Raw genomic sequence first — 17,531 nt, forward strand, 5'->3', positions numbered from 1 at the left:
CTAGCATTCCTATGGACCGCTGGACTATGAGAGCCTTCAGCACGAACTTGCATTAAAAGAGACTGTGTGGAAAAAAGTGTCACCCGAGGCAAACGAGGACATCTCCACCACTGTAGTGTATAGAATGGAAGGTCGAGGAGAGCAAAACTAAAGAAATGGGCTCTAGTTTCAGAGAGAGTTGGTTTTCGTCTTTAAACATGCTCCCGTTTTTCTAGATCGCACAGTTCCAGAGAAGCTAGTTTTGTTTTCAGTGTTTTGTAAATAACTGCTCCGAGATACCAAAGATTAGTATCTGGTTTTATGCAGATTCCTTTTAATCGCTTTTTCAGAAAGCAAGCGGAAATAAAGCACAAAAATGTGTGTGGCCTATACTTGCAATTGTATCATGCTTAAGGAATGAATTCAAAAGGGAATTTCATGGGGTATTAAAAAAAAAAATACAGAAAATTTGCAGTGCAGCAAAACACAAAGGTATATTGGCTACAAAAGAAAATTGGAACGATAGATGTAGAAAAAATAATACCCGAATCATATATTTTTTATGTGGATAAATTTTACTGTTGTCACAATTTGCTTAGATTTTAACAGACTGTTAAACAAATCCTCCGTTAGATTTTTCTCTCTCTCTGTCTTTTAATATCTTAATCCTAAACATTTGGAAGCAGGTTCATTTGCTTTCAGTTCAAGCAAATATATGCAAAGTCATTCATTCAACTTGTGCAACATTGGAAAAGGCTGAAAATGAATGGAGGTGATAGGATTCTTTGTTTCAGTCGTTATGTAACAATATGTAGAAACCTAGTTTAAACAACTCTTAAATCTATTGAATATTGAAATATACCAAAGTATAGAATAGTATTGATAAGTTCAAGTTAATCTTCTAATAGCAGCATATTAGGAAACCATGCTTGCGTTGTGCCTTTGATTTCTGAAAAATGATAGAACCAATGGTTGAGAGACACACACTCCATATATATTATAATATATATATTACTCTAGATTCTGCCAGAAATAAATAACAATAGGTGCAATAAGAAAGAAAGCGTTTCACATTTGAGAGCCCTTTAACACACAGAGGCATTGCTTTTCTGCCGTTCGCTGAAAATGGTATTAAATGCTTTTCAGAACCTCCAGTTTTAACATAGCAAGGGGAAGGAACTTTGTGGTAGTCTGCACATTTTTACATGCAGATCCTGGCACCTCCAAGTAGATCTGGAGCTTTGTATGAAACTCCTAGAGAGCTTTGGTTGTAGTGAGGTGGATGAGCTGGTGGTCTGACTTCATATAAGTCAACTTCCTATGTAATTAGCAACCCTGTTTCCCCTTGACCAATATCTTCTTAGAATGTCTGCTCACAGGAAATTTACATTCAACAAATGCCCTTTCTAATGTTAATTAAAAGCTTCCTGTTCAGAAGCTCAACCTGCTTCCTTGCTTCTGTGATCCTTGTGGCTGAAAGAGCGGTGATGAATTACCCTTTATTTAGTCAGCTTCTGTTCCTGGCGTGTGTCAATTTAAGTCGGTGCTGCTTCACTATAATGAAATAAAAGAGGGGATTAAAAGTAATAATGGAAAGCAACACCTCTTTCCTCCCTCCCTCCCTTTTGTGGGGGACAGAAGTGCAGTCAGTGACATTGCTGCGCTTTCTGTGAAAAGAGAGGGGGTCAGGGGTCAGCACTTTGTGAGTGCACCAGTTCCAGTACAGGATTGGTTCTGGCAATGTATCTGAAAACGCTAACCTCACCACCACCTCTCCCTCCCAGTAAGTACAACAATGGTCCTGAGAGGAGATTAGGTATCCAGCACTACCTCTCCCTTAAAAAGGGATTAAATAAAGGGCAGTTCATCCCTACATGCTGACTTGGGGAAGCAATAAAACGGTCTGAACCTGCAAACAGGAAGCTTTCACGTGAAAGGTACAGTTCCCCTAAGAAGTCCTAATAGTGAATTGCTCGTACACAACTGACAGGCTGTTGCTGCAATTGCATTTTACAGCAAAACCCCCACAACAAATCAGGTCTGGGAAAAGCACAGGAGGATAACACAAAACACTAGATTGCAATGATTTAACAGCGTTGTGCCGATTCCTTGCAAAAATTGAATGAACAAGAGACGTCCACCCCAGAGGAAAGGGTTAGTGTGGAAGCAACCTACATCTTTGATCTAGAACCAGCCATGAAGAAAGTAGACCATGATCCACTTGTGTACCACTTAGCGCCTTTGGGCTACTGGGATTCCTGAAAAGAATGCTGGATTAAGTGGATGTGAGTCTGATTTTGTACGGTACTTCTCAATGTAATCACTGGCTAACTTTTTAATGCACATTGATTATTCCTAAACTGCTAGGAGATCTGGAGTATGAAGTCTGTCTTTGTGAGTTTAAAACAAGTTGGTGAATCACACAAGAGTGAAATAATGCCACCCCTGTCCTGGTTAAGGGACATTCAAACCTTTGAGTGGGAATGGAGGGCAAGGGAGCGAGGCGGCATCTGTATTTAAGGGATGGGTGTTTTGTGTATCTGCCATCCTCCCAAATGAATTAGGAGGCCCCTGCATTTTTCTGAACATGAAATCTTCTCTAAAAGAGGAGAGAGTTGCAATCTGAAGACCCACCACCAGTTGATCCCAAGGAAGGAAAATATCCAAACAACCCCTCAGACAAACATGGGTGTCTTTATTGTATGGGAGATGTGGGCGGTGTCTGATGAACCTGAGCAGCAATAAAGAGGACCATCCACTAAGCCAGGGATGTGCTCTTAAAGCTTTAAAAAGAAGAGTACAGGAGATGAAATAAACCAAAACCAAAAAGCATGCAAAAATTCTATGGGGTCTGGGATGATAAATCAGCACAACTGTTGGGAGAGTGGAATGTGGCACTCAGAGTCTCCTGTATTGTTGTGATTGGGATGACCTGAATAATTGTATTTGGACTGGAAGGTGTTATGGTGCAAGCTTGTCACAGTCCTATTGGTAGGGTGGCCTATTGAAGACAACCTGGTATCTTCAACTGGTGCAAAATTCAGCCACTAGAATGCTTGTAGGGGCTAGGCGGTTCATTATACCAATTTTACATTGGTTATCCATTTGTTTTGAGGCTTAGTTTAAATGTTATTTGAAGGACCTCCTATATCTTATATGAATCTCCCTGGGCCCTAAGATTGATCTCACAGGTCCTGCTTCCTGGCCTACCACTAAGGCTGATCAAGGTCAGTGAGTATCAGGGACAAGGCCTTGTCAGTAGTGGCCCCCGTATTCAAAGAATTCCCTTTCCTGAGAATTCTGCTTGGCCCCTTCCCTTGAGGCCTTTAAGCAAACTCTGATGGTGGTTTTTATACTGCTGGGCTTCTTGATTGCCCCCTATATTGCTGGCTGCCTATAATTTTATTTTCTGCTGTTTAGTTATGGGGTTGTTGGTTTTTTTGCATTCAACTGTTTTATGTTTACACATCTGTTATAAGCTGCCTTGTGATGGCTTGCCCTAAAACGGAGAGTGGCAATTAATAATAAAAACAATTTTGTCCTCTTTAAATTTCTGTGGCACTGCATGCTTCCTGAGAGAGGATGAAGCATGGACTTGTGTTAGCCTGTGTATTCTCCACTCCTGTGCATATTTTCCTCCCCGTGTTTCCTTGGGGATATTGGCCTCACACTTTCAGAAAGTTGAGCCTACACAAGGTTTAGCCTGGAGGATGGCTCATGGGAGACCATTAAAACATTAATTTATGTACTATGGAAAGTGATGCGCAGAGAATGGGTTTCAGCTTCTTTGAAGTACACTTTGTGTTGGAGCTAACACTTCCCTGACCCATCAGCGCTGTTACGACTTGTCCGGGCTGTTGGTTTCAGTTAATGACAAAATATTTGCTGGTCTTTGGCGTCCTTTTGGTGTCCTTCGCATGCCCCTATAATTGGTTCAATGCGTTTAAGTTGAAAGCAATTCAAACTCTTTCCTAACTTATGGTTGTACCCCACAAAGTTGCCCTGTCTGTGCAATAATTTCTACTTGTGCAATGAAAGTTCCCCTCCCTCTCCTCTCTGCAATACTCCAGAGTTTGGAGGGGTGGGGGGAAATGACATAGGAAGAGAGAAGGGACTTGTGCAAAAGAGATGACTTCTTTGGATGCAATCCATAATGCCTGGACCAATATGAATGAGCAACCTCAACTGTCCAAAACCTTTCAGACATGCCTCACTTCTATGTGCGTGAGCTGAAACAAGCTCAAGCCTCAGGTTTGTGTGTTCTCCTCAACAGCATTTGATTTCACTTTCTATTAATCCTGGCTTGTCACAAAGTATGAAATAGAGACCTTGATTTGAATTTTTTTAACTCTGGCTGGCTAAACCAGCTGCTTTGCTTTGACCAGCGTTCATTATTTGAAATTTATTTCTGATTTGTATGTAACGACAAGCCCAGCGTTCACAGAAAGTGAAACAAAACCAGCCGTGTGAGCATCTCTGCAAAAGAAAATGTAATATGAATGAACATTCTGGCGAATGTAGGTTTTGCATTCAAGTTCAACACCATCTGAAACGCCTCGTGTATGAAAATGCTCTATATGACCTTAAGAAAAAGGATGTGAACTCAGCTTATTAGTGGGTCTGGTTGAACAGAGCAGTGGCTACATTCCAGTGGGGAATTTGTCAGATGAGCAAGACCATTAATATGTTATTAAAAGCTGATAGAATATTAGCATGCTTTTGCCTAAATATTCTTAATAAAGCATAATGTACATTTGTGTTCACGGCAATAACAGTTCTTGATATTCAAGCATTTTACTTGTCGTATTTCTTTTCCCTTTCCCTTTTTCGTTGGCATCATTAATGCTCCTTTGTAAATGTAAATGCATTTAGATTTTGCTTTGGCATGTGTTGTATGCTTTTGCTTCAGTTGAAGTGATATGTCATGTGTCCCATTTTTTTTCATTTGCATTGTATGCTATTTATGTATCTCCTGCACATACACTTTTGTATTATAATAAATTTTATTTTGAGCTGCTCAGTTTGTATTTTTTTGTTCCTTTTCAATAGCAACTAGATCCATGATTTGAAACTAGGAATAAAAAAACACTTTCCATAATCTCCTGTATTTAAATCAAAATAGCATTCTGTATAAATTTGAAGTATTGAGAGTTCAATATAAGCTCTAGCCAGCTTTTAGTTCCATTTTAAAGTTGTAATTTTAACTTTTTTGCATAACAGCTCTTGTTTGTTGTCTAGTCCTGCAATTTTTGTTAGAACAACATTGTATTTTTTGTTTTGTGAACATGTTGGCTTGAATCCAACATTTTATGTTTTGTGAACATTTTATGTTTTGTGAACATGTTAGCTTGAATCCAAACGGCGGCATGCTGTATTTGCTGCCACCACCCACATTTCTGATGTAGAACATTGTTCTAACTGAAGAAGCACTCCTGAGTGTTTGAAAAATCTTTGGTTTGGGGTGGTGGTGGGTGAAAGGCTAGTTAGGACCAGTTGGCAAAAATAGGTGATTCTCACTCCTCCCTGCAAATTATCAGAAATGCCATGCATTCATGCACTGGGCACTTTGGATTATGTAACGTATATAATGATGCTTACTGACTAGGTCATACAGTTTTGAGCTTAAACAAGAGTCTAATTAGTCTAATACCTTATGTTATATCCTTTACAAGCTGTATGCTTGTGTAGGCAAGAACTGATCACACAGATGAACTCCCAACAGCCAAAAAAATTGCCTTTTTGGCAGGTAGGGTTGCTGTGCAAAATCATTTTCAATAAACTTTTCTGCCTTTGTGCATGCACATGTGTGCACATAATTATGTGGATTGTGACTGTAGACGCCAATTGAGAATTAAAAAAAAAAAATTAGTTCACTGAAATCATTGGCCACAGTTAGACACAGCTAACTGCATTCAGAAATGACTGGTTTCTCACGGGTTTAATCTTGTGCACCTTGCTGCATCTTTATAGATTTGGTTATTGTGACTAACTACTAATAATGCAAAATGTATAGAATGGAATGGAAGCCAAAGAGAAAAGGGAAATGGCAGGGAAATACAAGGAAGGCAAAAAAACATTGGAAATACTATTGTTTGTGCTTTCCCCCCAGGTCTTGATAATACAGTGGTACCTCTGGTTACAAACACTTCTGGTAACCTGGAAGTAGCTGCTCCTGGTTGCAAACTTTGCCCTCAGGGTAAGAACTGTTTCAGCTTAAGAACGGACCTCTGGAATGAGTTAAGTTCGTAACCAGAGGTACCACTGTACATGCCATTGGGATTCCAATTCTATACCCACTTACTAGGGAATAAGCCCTGCTGAAGTCTGTAGGACATATTGCTGAGTAAACATGTCTAGTCGTACCTTGGAAGTCGAACAGAATCTGTTCCGGAAGTCCGTTTGACTTCCAAAACGTTTGAAAACCAAATGCGGCTTCTGATTGGCTGCAGGAAGCTCCTGCAGCCAATCAGAAGCCGCGGAAGCACCGTCGGACGTCCGGGTTCCAAAAGAACGTTCACAAACTGGAACACTCACTTCCGGGTTTGCGGCATTTGGGAACCAAAATGTACGAATTCCAGGGTGTTCAGCAACCAAGGTATGACTGTATAGGATTGTGCTATAACATATGACACACTGTGTGTGCTTGGTCATGTTTATTTTAATTATTTTACTGAGCAACATTAAAACCTCTGTGTGCGGTTTTAATAACGAGCAGTTTATCTGAAATAAAAATCTAAAGTCTCTTCCCAGTAAGCATCAGATTATCATATACAAAAAAGCAGAATTCAAAATTTGTGTCCCATCTATAGGGGATCCAAAATCAGTAAAGGGGAAATGCAGTTTGCTAGGTGAGTCGTATTCTCTGCAGTGAGGAACTCACTGTACCATTATTTGAAGTAGTTGTAGATTTGGTGGTTGAAAATGTCCTGCGAAACTTGTTAGGTAAACAAAACTCAACTTGTCACTGTTTGGGTGCTCGTAGATCTGTATAAAGAACCAGAATATAAGAACCAGGTGGATTGATCTCTGTGGTTGGGGTGATCCCAAATCCACAGGCTTCCCTCTTCCTTTAAATGATGGGAACAGCTTTGTCATGCAGATCCCCTCTGCCCCCGAATCTGGTCCACAAGCTGTGTATACTTCAAGTAATAAAGAAGCTTGTCAGGTGTTCCTGTCTAGTCCTCCTTTCATGCTAGCTTCCTTAGGAGGATGCCGAAAGTCATATGTAAGGTACAAGCAGGAGAAACTAAAGTCCAAACAGCATTAAATCATCTCAAATCCTAGTACTCCAGCTTAACTCGAACGTAGATTTACGGCATACTAAACTAGGTAATCCTCGGCTTGTCACGCAACATCTATTTTTATTTCTGGTCTCTAGATCTGCACCTGAGAATAGAGGTTGCTTCCCAATATTCCTGCCCCATTTTTGAGCAGTATTGCCACATTTGCTCGGTATTTTACAAGTTTGTTGTGGCTGTTAGTGCTGCGAAGCCAACTTTGTGCCTTGCAGAAAAGAAGAAAGGGACCCCAAGGGTCATCCAGTCCAACCCCTTTCAATGCAGGAATATCTTGCCCAACATGGGGCTTGAACCCACAACCCTGAGATTAAGAGCCTCATGCTCTACTGACTGAGCTAACAGATGCTCAGCATAGTACTTCACTGGATCATCTTCACACTAAATTCATTTTTATCCCTGGAGTGTATTATTTCAAGTCTGATTTAATCCTTGTACCTGACAATTGTGGTTAGTGAGCATTATTATGCAGTACTCACCTTTCAGCTGATTCTCTGAAGTTAGCGGATGCAAGGTTTATTAATTTTTTCCATCCCTGAAACATCCAGCTGCAGACCAATATTGCACAAACAGTTATTCTAGATGTCTTAGCACAGATACCTATGTGGACTGGGCAACTGGTTAAAAACTGAGTAGTTTGGAAGGCTTTCGTTTCATAAAGGTAAAGGGACCCCTGACAGTTAAGTCCAGTCGCGGACGACTGGGGTTGCGGCGCTCATCTCGCCGAGATGAGCCGAGGGAGCTGGCGTTTGTCCGCTCTGCAGACAGTTTTTTCAGATCATGTGGCCAGCATGACTAAACCACTTCTGGCAAGCCAGAGCAGCGCACGGAAATGCCATTTACCTTCCCGCTGGAGTGGTACCTATTTATCTACTTGCACTTTGACGTGCTTTCAAACTGCTAGGTTAGCAGGAGCAGGGACCGAGCAACGGGAGCTCACCCCGTCGCGGGGATTTGAACTGCTGACCTTTTGATTGGCAAGTGATATGAGCGCTGCAACCCCATAGTTGCTTTTGACTGGACTTAACCATCCAAGGGTCCTTTACCTTTTTACCTTTTACTAGTCATGATGGCTAAATCCAGGGCTTTTTTCCCAGCCGGAACTCACCCACCAGAACCCAGTTCCGGCACCTCTCAGGTGGCGCTATTGCAATTCTAAGAGAACAAGGGAGGCTTTGTGGTGAATTCCGGTACCTCTTTTTCAAGAAAAATAAAGGTAAAGGGACCCCTGACCATTAGGTCCAGTCGTGACCAACTCTGGGGTTGCGGTGCTCATCTTGCTTTATTGGCCAAGGGAGCCAGTGTACAGCTTCCGGGTCATGTGGCCAGCATGACTAAGCCGCTTCTGGCGAACCAGAGCAGCTCACAGAAACACCATTTACCTTCCCGCCAGAGCAGTACCTATTTATCTACTTGCACTTTGACAGGCTTTCAAACTGCTAGGTTGGCAGGAGCAGGGACCGAGCAACGGGAGCTCACCCCGTCGCGGGGATTTGAACTGCTGACCTTTTGATTGGCAAGCCCAAGGGGCTCAGTGGTTTAGACCACAGCACCACCCGTGTCCCATTTTCCATTTCATATTTGTCAACAAAACCCAGATTACAAAAACCACACTAGTGTGAAGAAACAAACATGGCAGTACAGAATCATTATACTTCAATAGTGAATTAAAACAAAGATTTGGGCATTATTTCCAAGTTAAACATCAACATTCAGTTAAAACATTTCTGCTTTTTGCCACTTTTTAAAGACAGCCATCCAGTCATTCATTTTATTTCACAGATTCTTGCAGCAAAATAAATTTGATATTTCATAGTTCAGTTAGACCTTTTCACACAATTCTGTAGCAATACTACAGGTTACATTTAAAGTTTGCAATCACACCTGTTATATTTTGTCCCTTAGTAAAGTCTGTTTGACATCCATGAATATATTTAAGAGTTTTAATTCAGCTGTCAAGATGTCCATAACTTTGAAAACCTGAAGCACAGATCTCGAACAACGTAAGTCTGGTGTGGTACGGTTTTCTCCAGTTATAAATCTGTGTTCCTTCCCGTGCTAACAGGTAAGATGCCTGTCCTTGTAACTTTAATTACACTATTGGTTAAAGGATTGAATAAAACAGTCAAGCAGGCTATATACAGTTTGGATGAAAGTCCAGCCAATCTTAGAGATTTACCACTTTAAATTTCAAAATAGATAAATTGATTTCATCTTTTATAACTGGTGGCTTCAAAAGTTATTATCGTGCATTGAGAACAACTAGGGGTTTTCAGCTGATTCCCCAAATGCTGAAATCTGGTTCTAAACAATATTTCTTAAAATATTATACAAAATCAAGAAACAAAACAAAAGTTGCCTTTTCTACTGGGCTCTCACCTTGGTTTTGAACAGGTTTTCAAATACTGTTTCTTAGTGGTGTGTTGTGGGTTTTTGGTCTTGTTTTTTTAACTCGTCGGAAAGTTGCTGATCTGCATGGTTTATTCTTTTTGCTTCGGAAAAGTTCGAAAAATTCCATCTGATAACACTTTAAAAAACATTTAATTATTGGCTTTGGTGATGGTGAACTTCCCTTTGCTTGTGTTAGATTTGACTAGGAAATTCTGAGCTTTTCAACAAGTGTATTTTTTTTTGGGGGGGGGACACCCCCTGGCTCATAATGTTTGCATAGGTGTGCTAAAAGCGTCACACGCAAGGGCATTTGTTGTATTGTTCCCAAGAATGGCAGTCCCCAACACTAGACAAAGATCCTTTTGAAAGTTCAGCTGCCACCCTGGAAACACGGTCCAGATTTACCTGGGATCAGAAGAAGATCTTAGATGTGAATAGGAGGCAGCAATTGTGTAAAACCTTTGCAAGTTAAATTGAGTAAATAGGCCCACATATCAAACATAGGCACCAGACAAAAGACTGCTTCAGTGTTCACGTGGTTCACAGCAATCCAGTAAGAGTTTCTTGTGTTTAACAGTAAAGGAATTTTGCATGTTATACTCCTTCCTTAGTCATCAAGCATGCTCCATGTCGACTGCATGTGCAGAATCTTAACAGAATCACACGTTAAATCCAAAACCAGAGAATGTAGGAATGGCATGATTTATTATTTACCTTGTTTTGAAGACAGGTTCGTTCTAGTTTGTAATGGTGAACTTCAGAGACTGCTCTCCCCATTTAACTCTTTGAGATCTTGGATTTTCGAGATCTAAAAGATTCCCCCCCCCCATAAAATTGTCACATGTTTAACATGCCCACACTATTGAACTTCCACCTGTCAGTGTAGTTAGTTCATTGATAAATTTCTCTGAAATAATAGTCTTAACATTGATTTTTTTAAAAACTTATTTAACTGCATGCAACTTTCTTGTGTACTTAGTTTCTCATTAGTTTCTTGAGAGGTATAGAAAAATTTACCTGACGTTAAATATATGTACACTTGATGTTGCAAAATAGTATATTCTTTAATGTGGCAGTAATAAAATAAAAATATCTAGCCGTTTGTTGGATTAAAATACTGCCAAATATTAAGCATTTGAAATTTTCCTAATCTTATGTAAAAGGAGGTGGTAAACTTTAGTAGCTAAAGAGGCCCTCTTTATTTTTTCTGATTGCTTTCAGGAAAATCTGCCCACGTTTTCCACATTTTAAAGAAATCTTTTGGAGTGATGTTGGGCCCATATACACATCCAGGTGTCATTTTTCTATAATAATAAAATTTCTAGATGATATATCTCCCATTACCATCTTTCTTATATCCTTCTGCTTTAAAAAAAAGATAATTTTTGTTTTCTCTGTGTAGATGTGACACAAACTTTTCCAAGTTTCGTTCCCCACAGTTCTTAATTTCTTTTTAAGATGTGTTTGTTACCTGCAAGAGAAGAACAAGCTTTCTCCTCTTTTAATAAATGAGAGCATTATTTTTTTTTACTTTTCCCTGGATTTAATCCTTTGATACTTGATGAAAAGCATTTTAAATGCCATCATGCTTGGATTTCAATATTAATTAGACATTTATTCCTTCTTTCCAATACAGTGAGAAGAAAGAGAAGAACAAAGGAGAACACACAAAATACAAATTTTATTCCCTTGGTTTTTTTAGGTAGTGCATGTAATGGTGAATCCTTCTAAATTTGCAATAATTCTTGGACATTCTCTGTTGCTTGCACTACGGTCAACTTTTTTGGCCCAGTTTGGATGTGGTTGCTAAACCGTGGCTTGGCGCTCAGGGCTGAGCCTTAGGCTTCCTTCTCTGCTCTCACGGACTGTATCACACGAAATCATCCTCTTGAGTAGACCCATTTAAACGAATGGACATTACTAGCTTAAGTCCATTGATTTGATGGGTTACGCTACTGTCTAATCCGCATCTGGGGAAACCATGGTTTGCCATTACATCCAAACCGAGTAAGGTACAGTTTGGGGAAACCATTGTCTACCCGAAACCAGAGGTGGAAGGCAGAATTTGAAATGAAATTCTGGTTTTGGTTTGGAGGTAATACATGGTTTGCACAAACTATAGTTTGCCTGACCTGGAAACAATGGCAAACCTAAACCATTCGTTGTGGGAATAAATTCAGTGTTCCTAAGGGGAGAAGGGAATGTGTGAGCCAGTGGCGTAGCGTGGGGGGTGCAGGGGGGGCCGGCCGCACTGGGCGCAACATCTGGGGGGGTGCTCGCACTCGCACCTCTCTGCCCCTACCTGGCTCGCTCACTCTCTCTCACTGCAGTGCTGGCTGTGCGAATCCGATCCGAGCCGCCGGGTCGCCGCCCACTGTGGAGCGGAGGGTGCCAGGCGTGCGGTGCGGTGCGGAGAGAGAGCGAGGGACTATCTGGGGGAGGGACAGTGCAGCTGGGGGGGGGCGCAAATTACTTGCCTTGCCCCGGGTGCTGACAACCCACGCTACGCCACTGGTGTGAGCCCAACGTTCAGCCCTGATGCCCAAACCATGGCTTGTGTCTTTACATCCAAACTCAATTCATGCATTTTCCTTTCCTTCAAGCGTACACTTAAATCTTGAGGTCTCTTCTTGCTTCTTCTGAATGGATTTTGTTAAAGGCTCTGACCTCTAAACCCAAATGTCAGTGATACTCCCCATTTATTTCCTAGCAGTGTCTGCTTTTATCTTTAACATTGTTAACTTCACAAGAAACTATCTTTTTTCTCCTTTATGCCACTGACGGGAATTGGGTTCTCTTCTCCTGTATTCAGGCTACAGACATTCCTGATCTTCCTCTGCCTCTTCTGAAAGCTCTCTTACTTTAAGATGTCAAAGTTCACTTCCTTGATGTCTGCCTGTAGTCAAATCGTATCAACTCTCTGCATGTGTTGCTCCATTTAGATTTACTGAACCAAATACTTTGGGTGTGTGCCTTCCTTTCCACCTACCTCTTCCAGTGCATTGAGTTTCGCCTCTTGTAATCTGATGTGTCAATTTTATAGTCCTCCGCTGTAGAACCGATTCTTAACCCACTTCATAGGTATGAGATCAGTAACTTTCATTTTAAAAGAGGGCGATTTGAAATGCTGAATGCAATTTAAGTAGAAGGCGTTTGAGGTAAGAAGTCTGCCTGTTTGCCTGCTATGCTTATGACTTCTAGTCACTTTCCCCTTGACCAGCAGATTTACCTGCTGTGGAATGTGTGATTTCCTTAAAAGCAAAATCCCAAACCCAACTTAACATTGTTTAGAAATGTATTAAGGGCTGATAGGACACGTGTAGATATTGTGGTCTCCTCCTTTTTAAAGGCTCATTGCATCCTGTGGCTTTCCCCATGTGTTCCCACTGTTTCCCATATTAAATTTTCATTCATCTCATATGATAGAAATCTTACAGGGGTGCCTTGGTTCTCAAACTTAATCCGTTCCGGAAGTCCGTTCCAAAACCAAAGCGTTCCAAAACCAAGGCACGCTTTCCCATAGAAAGTCATGCAAAACGGATTAATCCGTTCCAGACTTTTAAATACAGCCCCTAAAACAGCAATGTAACATGAATTTTACTATCTCACGAGACCATTGATCCATAAAATGAAAGCAATCATCAATGTACTGTTCTATAAAATAAACAAGACAGTATTGTAGATGATAAAAATTAAAATTATTATTATTTTCTTACCTGCACTGATGATCGTCCTTGTTTGGATGGGGGGCTTTTATCCATTTCCGCAGTCACACAATCAGTAGCTGAACTGGGTTCCATACAGTCACAAAAACAAATTAACTGAAAAAGCCTCAAAAAGAAAAACGCAAAATAAATAGCAAAAACAAAAGCGCCAGACTTAATCCATTCTGGAATGTTTGAAAACCAAGGCGCAGCTTCTGATTGGTGCAGGCGCCCTGGAAACAATAGCCGACAGCCACATCAGACGTTCGACTTCCGAAAAACGTTTGAAAACCGGAACACTTCTGGATTTTTGGCGTTTGGGAACCAAGGCATTTGAGAACCAAGGTACCGCTGTATAGCCAACATACCTGCTCGCGTATCTGGAAGGGAGGATACGCTCAGTCCAGTAAAGGCAGGTTTTAAAAACCCATTGAAGGCCAGTTTTAAAAACCCTGGCTTGAATTGTTGATTTGAAAGTCCTATTTTCAAAGTCTCCAGAGTAGGTGCTTTGATTGAGGTGCTCTGCTCTAAATCTTTTAGTGGCAGGAGTGCATCTTAAAACTGCCAGTAGTTAAATATATTACTATATATAATAACAACACAGGACAAGTGCAGATCCTTTTGAACTGCGACTTAGAAAGCGCAGCTCATCATCATTAGCGTTACCATTAAATTTTGAAATACAAACAGGCACGCCCATTCCTTTCGTAGCATGGGCTACATCAGTGCACCAGTTGCTCCAATGGCAAACGTATTAGTTAAAAACGAAGGGATTATTCCGGCTGAAGCTCTTTCACTTTGAACGTTGCAACTGCCTTCCCGTGGAGCCAGCTATTTCGTGCCATGCGCTGATTCAAAATATGTTTGTCCCCACTGTGTAAAGGGGTTGCAAATCGCTGAGTTTGCATTGAAGCTCCCCGCCACCAATTATTAAAATAATTAGCAAATGCAAGTGAGAACTATGATGCTTCGCATGTGAGCACTTTCATTGGACTGAGGCATGTTGAGACTTCTTTTTGCTTGATGACAGCGTTGAAAATCACTTGCAATAACAAGTAGGAAGACTGTTGTTTGCCCAGTTTCTGTTTTTAGGCTTGGCTACTGTGTGAACGAAATACTGGACTTAGATGGGCCTTTTGCCTGATCTATTATTATTATTATTATTATTATTATTATTATTATTATTAGTGGTTTTTTCCAGGGGGTACTCAAAGGTACACAGTACCAGCACCTCTTTTGTTGCTGTTAAAAAGTGTGGCGCTTACTGGAACAGCTTCATGGAAAGTATTGGCGCCTATTTTTGGGTTGTTGGTTTTTTTTTAAAGTGTGACACTTACTGGAACAGTCTCACAGTGAGTTTTGGCACCTCTTTTTTGTGGGGGGGAAACCCAGATTATTATTATTACTATTATTTAAATTTGTACACCACCCTACATCTGCAGGTCTCAGGGCAGTCCGCAACATAAAATTACAATTCTACACGGCACATAATAAAAACAAGAACAAGCGCAACCCACATTTTAAAAGGGCATTTGATATCATCTAACGGGGCTCTTCTGATCTTACAAGAACAACCAAACACGGTCAGACTTAACCCCTCCAATTTCCTGTGGCTTGTTCTGTGGAGGTATATGAAACAGTTTAAAAACCTCGTTCTCTTCTATGTGCTATGTATGATAGTGCATTTAATACTGGGCATAACAGAAAATTTGGCTGTTTCCATATTTTTAATGTAAAAACTGGAATGCAAGTTATCCTTCAGATTCTGCCCTTCTCTGAATTTTACAATACAGTTTTCAACTCAAAACATGTTCCAGAATGGATGCTTAAAAAATAAATAATGTCACTCCTTATAATGTAGGATAAAATATATCTCGAAATGCCTGCACTGAGATAATATGAGTGGTGTTCAACTAACTTTTGGCACACACAAAAGCGGGGTCCGCTAAGTGCAACAGGACTTGCACCCCTCTCTCTCCTCCACTCAAATGTGCCCTGCAGGCCCCCTAAATCTACTCTGGGGGTTTTGGGGGGGAACCCAGAGCAGGTTTGGGGCAGCAGGGGAGGAGAGGAGAGAACGTCTCGCCAACCAAGCAGAAGTCATTCTGCACACTGTAACCTTTAGCACTACGTAGACTGTGACCCATATCATTTAAATACATATTTTGTGATTAAAATGAACATGAAAAACATTTTTATGGAGATTAATGTTAAGTCTGCATTTTCAGTAGGCATAGTAGGAAACATTCTTAGTTTGTAGGGATATATATAGAGAGAGAGAGATAGATATAGATATATAATATTAAATCTCACCTCTTTATCTAACCCAGGGTTTCCCAAACTCAGGTCACCAGCTTTTCTTTTTCTTTTTTCTTTTTTTGGACTACAACTCCCATCATCCCTAGCTAGCAGGACCAGTGGTCAGGATTGATGGGAACTGTAGTCCAAAAACAGCAACAAACCCAAGTTTGGGAAACCCCAGATTCTAACCTCTCTTTATCATCTATCCTGCTCATCATATGCTTCTCTGTCATTTTCCGCAGGGTTTCACAAACCTCGGTGCACTATTTTACAAACCACTCTCATGTCCCCAATGAGTAATCCTATTTTTTGTTCCTGGCCGAGAAAGCCTAAAATACTTGAGACTTCCAACCCCTTAAATATTTTGATTCCCTCCTTCACCCCAAAACTGTTCAAACACCTCCCTGTTTGCGAGTCTGTTCTTTAAAGGGAGTGGCCCTCTGAGGTATGTGGTCCTCAGTCTTTGTGTGGTTTTAAATGTCAGAATCTGAGTGCTTTGAATTGGCTCCTGAAGCTGACAGCAAAGCTATCCCCCTGAGTTGGTGGACTGTGGTAATCTGAAAGGGCAGCCAGAGTGCATTGCTGCAGTCAATCTGCGGGTTATAAGGGCATGGATGATCTTTCGCAAGATCTTTGCGGGTCGGGGGGAATGCAGACAGTATTTTATATACATCTGATATCCAAAGGTGTGTTGTCAGTAGTGCCATCTGTTTCAGCTATCAAAGCTGAGCTCAAGAAGCTCTCCTGGCTGTGTGAGATCTGGTCCAGCCCATTAATTGCCAATTCATTATTTTCAGGCAAACTTTTTTCTCCCAGTCTTCCCTTATCTCCATCTTTTCAGAATCAGGCTGTCAACCCCTGCTGACCCTCATCACCTTGAATTACAGCGTCCAAACATTTGTCCAGGACAGTTGCAGTCATTTCTTATAGCTTAGTTACCGAGGTGGATGGCAGTATAGCCAGGGCTATTTTTCTAGAAAAAAGAGTTGCCGGAACACGCCACAAATGCGAGCCAGCGTGGTGTAGTGGTTAAGAGCGGTGGACTCGTAATCTGGTGAACCGGGTTCGCTTCCCCGCTCCTCCACATGCAGCTGCTGGGTGACCTTGGACCAGTCACACTTCCTTGAGGTCTCTCAGCCCCACTCACCTCACAGAGTGTTTGTTGTGGGGGAGGAAGGGAAAGGAGATTGTTAGCCGCTTTGAGACTCTTTCGGGTAGTGATAAAGCGGGATATCAAATCCAAACTCCTCCTCCTCCTCCTCCTCTTCTTCTTCTTCTTCTTCTTCTTCTTCTTCTTCTTCCTTCTTTCTTCCCATATGATGGCAATGGCACCCTTCTTGAGTTTCAGCAAGCCCTGAGTTTATCAGTCACAGTAGTCCAAAGCTACATAGGATTTCTCATCGTGACTTCAGACAGATATTAAAATGTGATCATCTTCTCTGGAGATCACTCGTAGCGGAGTAAGATTGTCTTCCATAAACACGGTTTTAACAGTGAGTTCGTAAGTGACTGTGGAGGCCAGTTCTGGATCCACACGTCCTTCCACAGTGGGGACATAGGTTTCTGGGTGGGAGTCGATCATGGTGAGGGTTTGCCAAGCATGCCTTCCTCTTAGCACATCTCTCCCTTTCATCCTGAGTTTGAGCATCTTCAAAGCCCAGGTAAAGGTAAAGGGACCCCTGACCATTAGGTCCAGTTGTGACCAACTCTGGGGTTGCGGCGCTCATCTTGCTTTATTGGCTGAGGGAGCCGGCATACAGCTTCTGGGTCATGTGGCCAGCATGACTAAGCCGCTTCTGGTGAACCAGTGCAGCGCACAGAAAAGCTGTTTACCTTCCCGGCGGAGCGGTACCTATTTATC

The 17,531-nt window shown here is 41.4% G+C and overlaps 1 protein-coding gene and 1 long non-coding RNA gene across 4 annotated transcripts in view; both read left to right on the forward strand.

Annotated features, from left to right (window-relative positions):
• GLS (glutaminase) overlaps positions 1 to 17,531 on the forward strand; it is a 76,995-nt gene that overhangs the window by 40,144 nt on the left and 19,320 nt on the right. The window contains exon 15 of one of the 3 annotated variants that reach the window (XM_083409211.1): positions 1,996 to 4,996. The exons of 1 other annotated variant lie outside the window; for it this stretch is intronic. In XM_083409211.1, the coding sequence (XP_083265337.1) occupies positions 1,996 to 2,055 (60 nt within the window). In that variant the 3' untranslated portion in view covers positions 2,056 to 4,996. Of the gene's footprint in view, positions 1 to 4; positions 4,997 to 17,531 lie in introns of those variants that run through there. One more of the 3 variants, XM_083409210.1, reaches the window with a different exon arrangement.
• LOC310665095 lies at positions 6,062 to 15,207 on the forward strand. The gene is made up of 4 exons (XR_014505174.1): positions 6,062 to 8,178; positions 8,718 to 11,878; positions 12,187 to 14,623; positions 14,695 to 15,207. It is a non-coding gene; the product is annotated as an uncharacterized lncRNA (long non-coding RNA).

The sequence above is a fragment of the Podarcis tiliguerta genome (genome assembly GCF_965153285.1).
Source record: "Podarcis tiliguerta genome assembly, chromosome: 1".
Classification (NCBI taxonomy): Eukaryota; Metazoa; Chordata; class Lepidosauria; order Squamata; family Lacertidae; genus Podarcis; species Podarcis tiliguerta.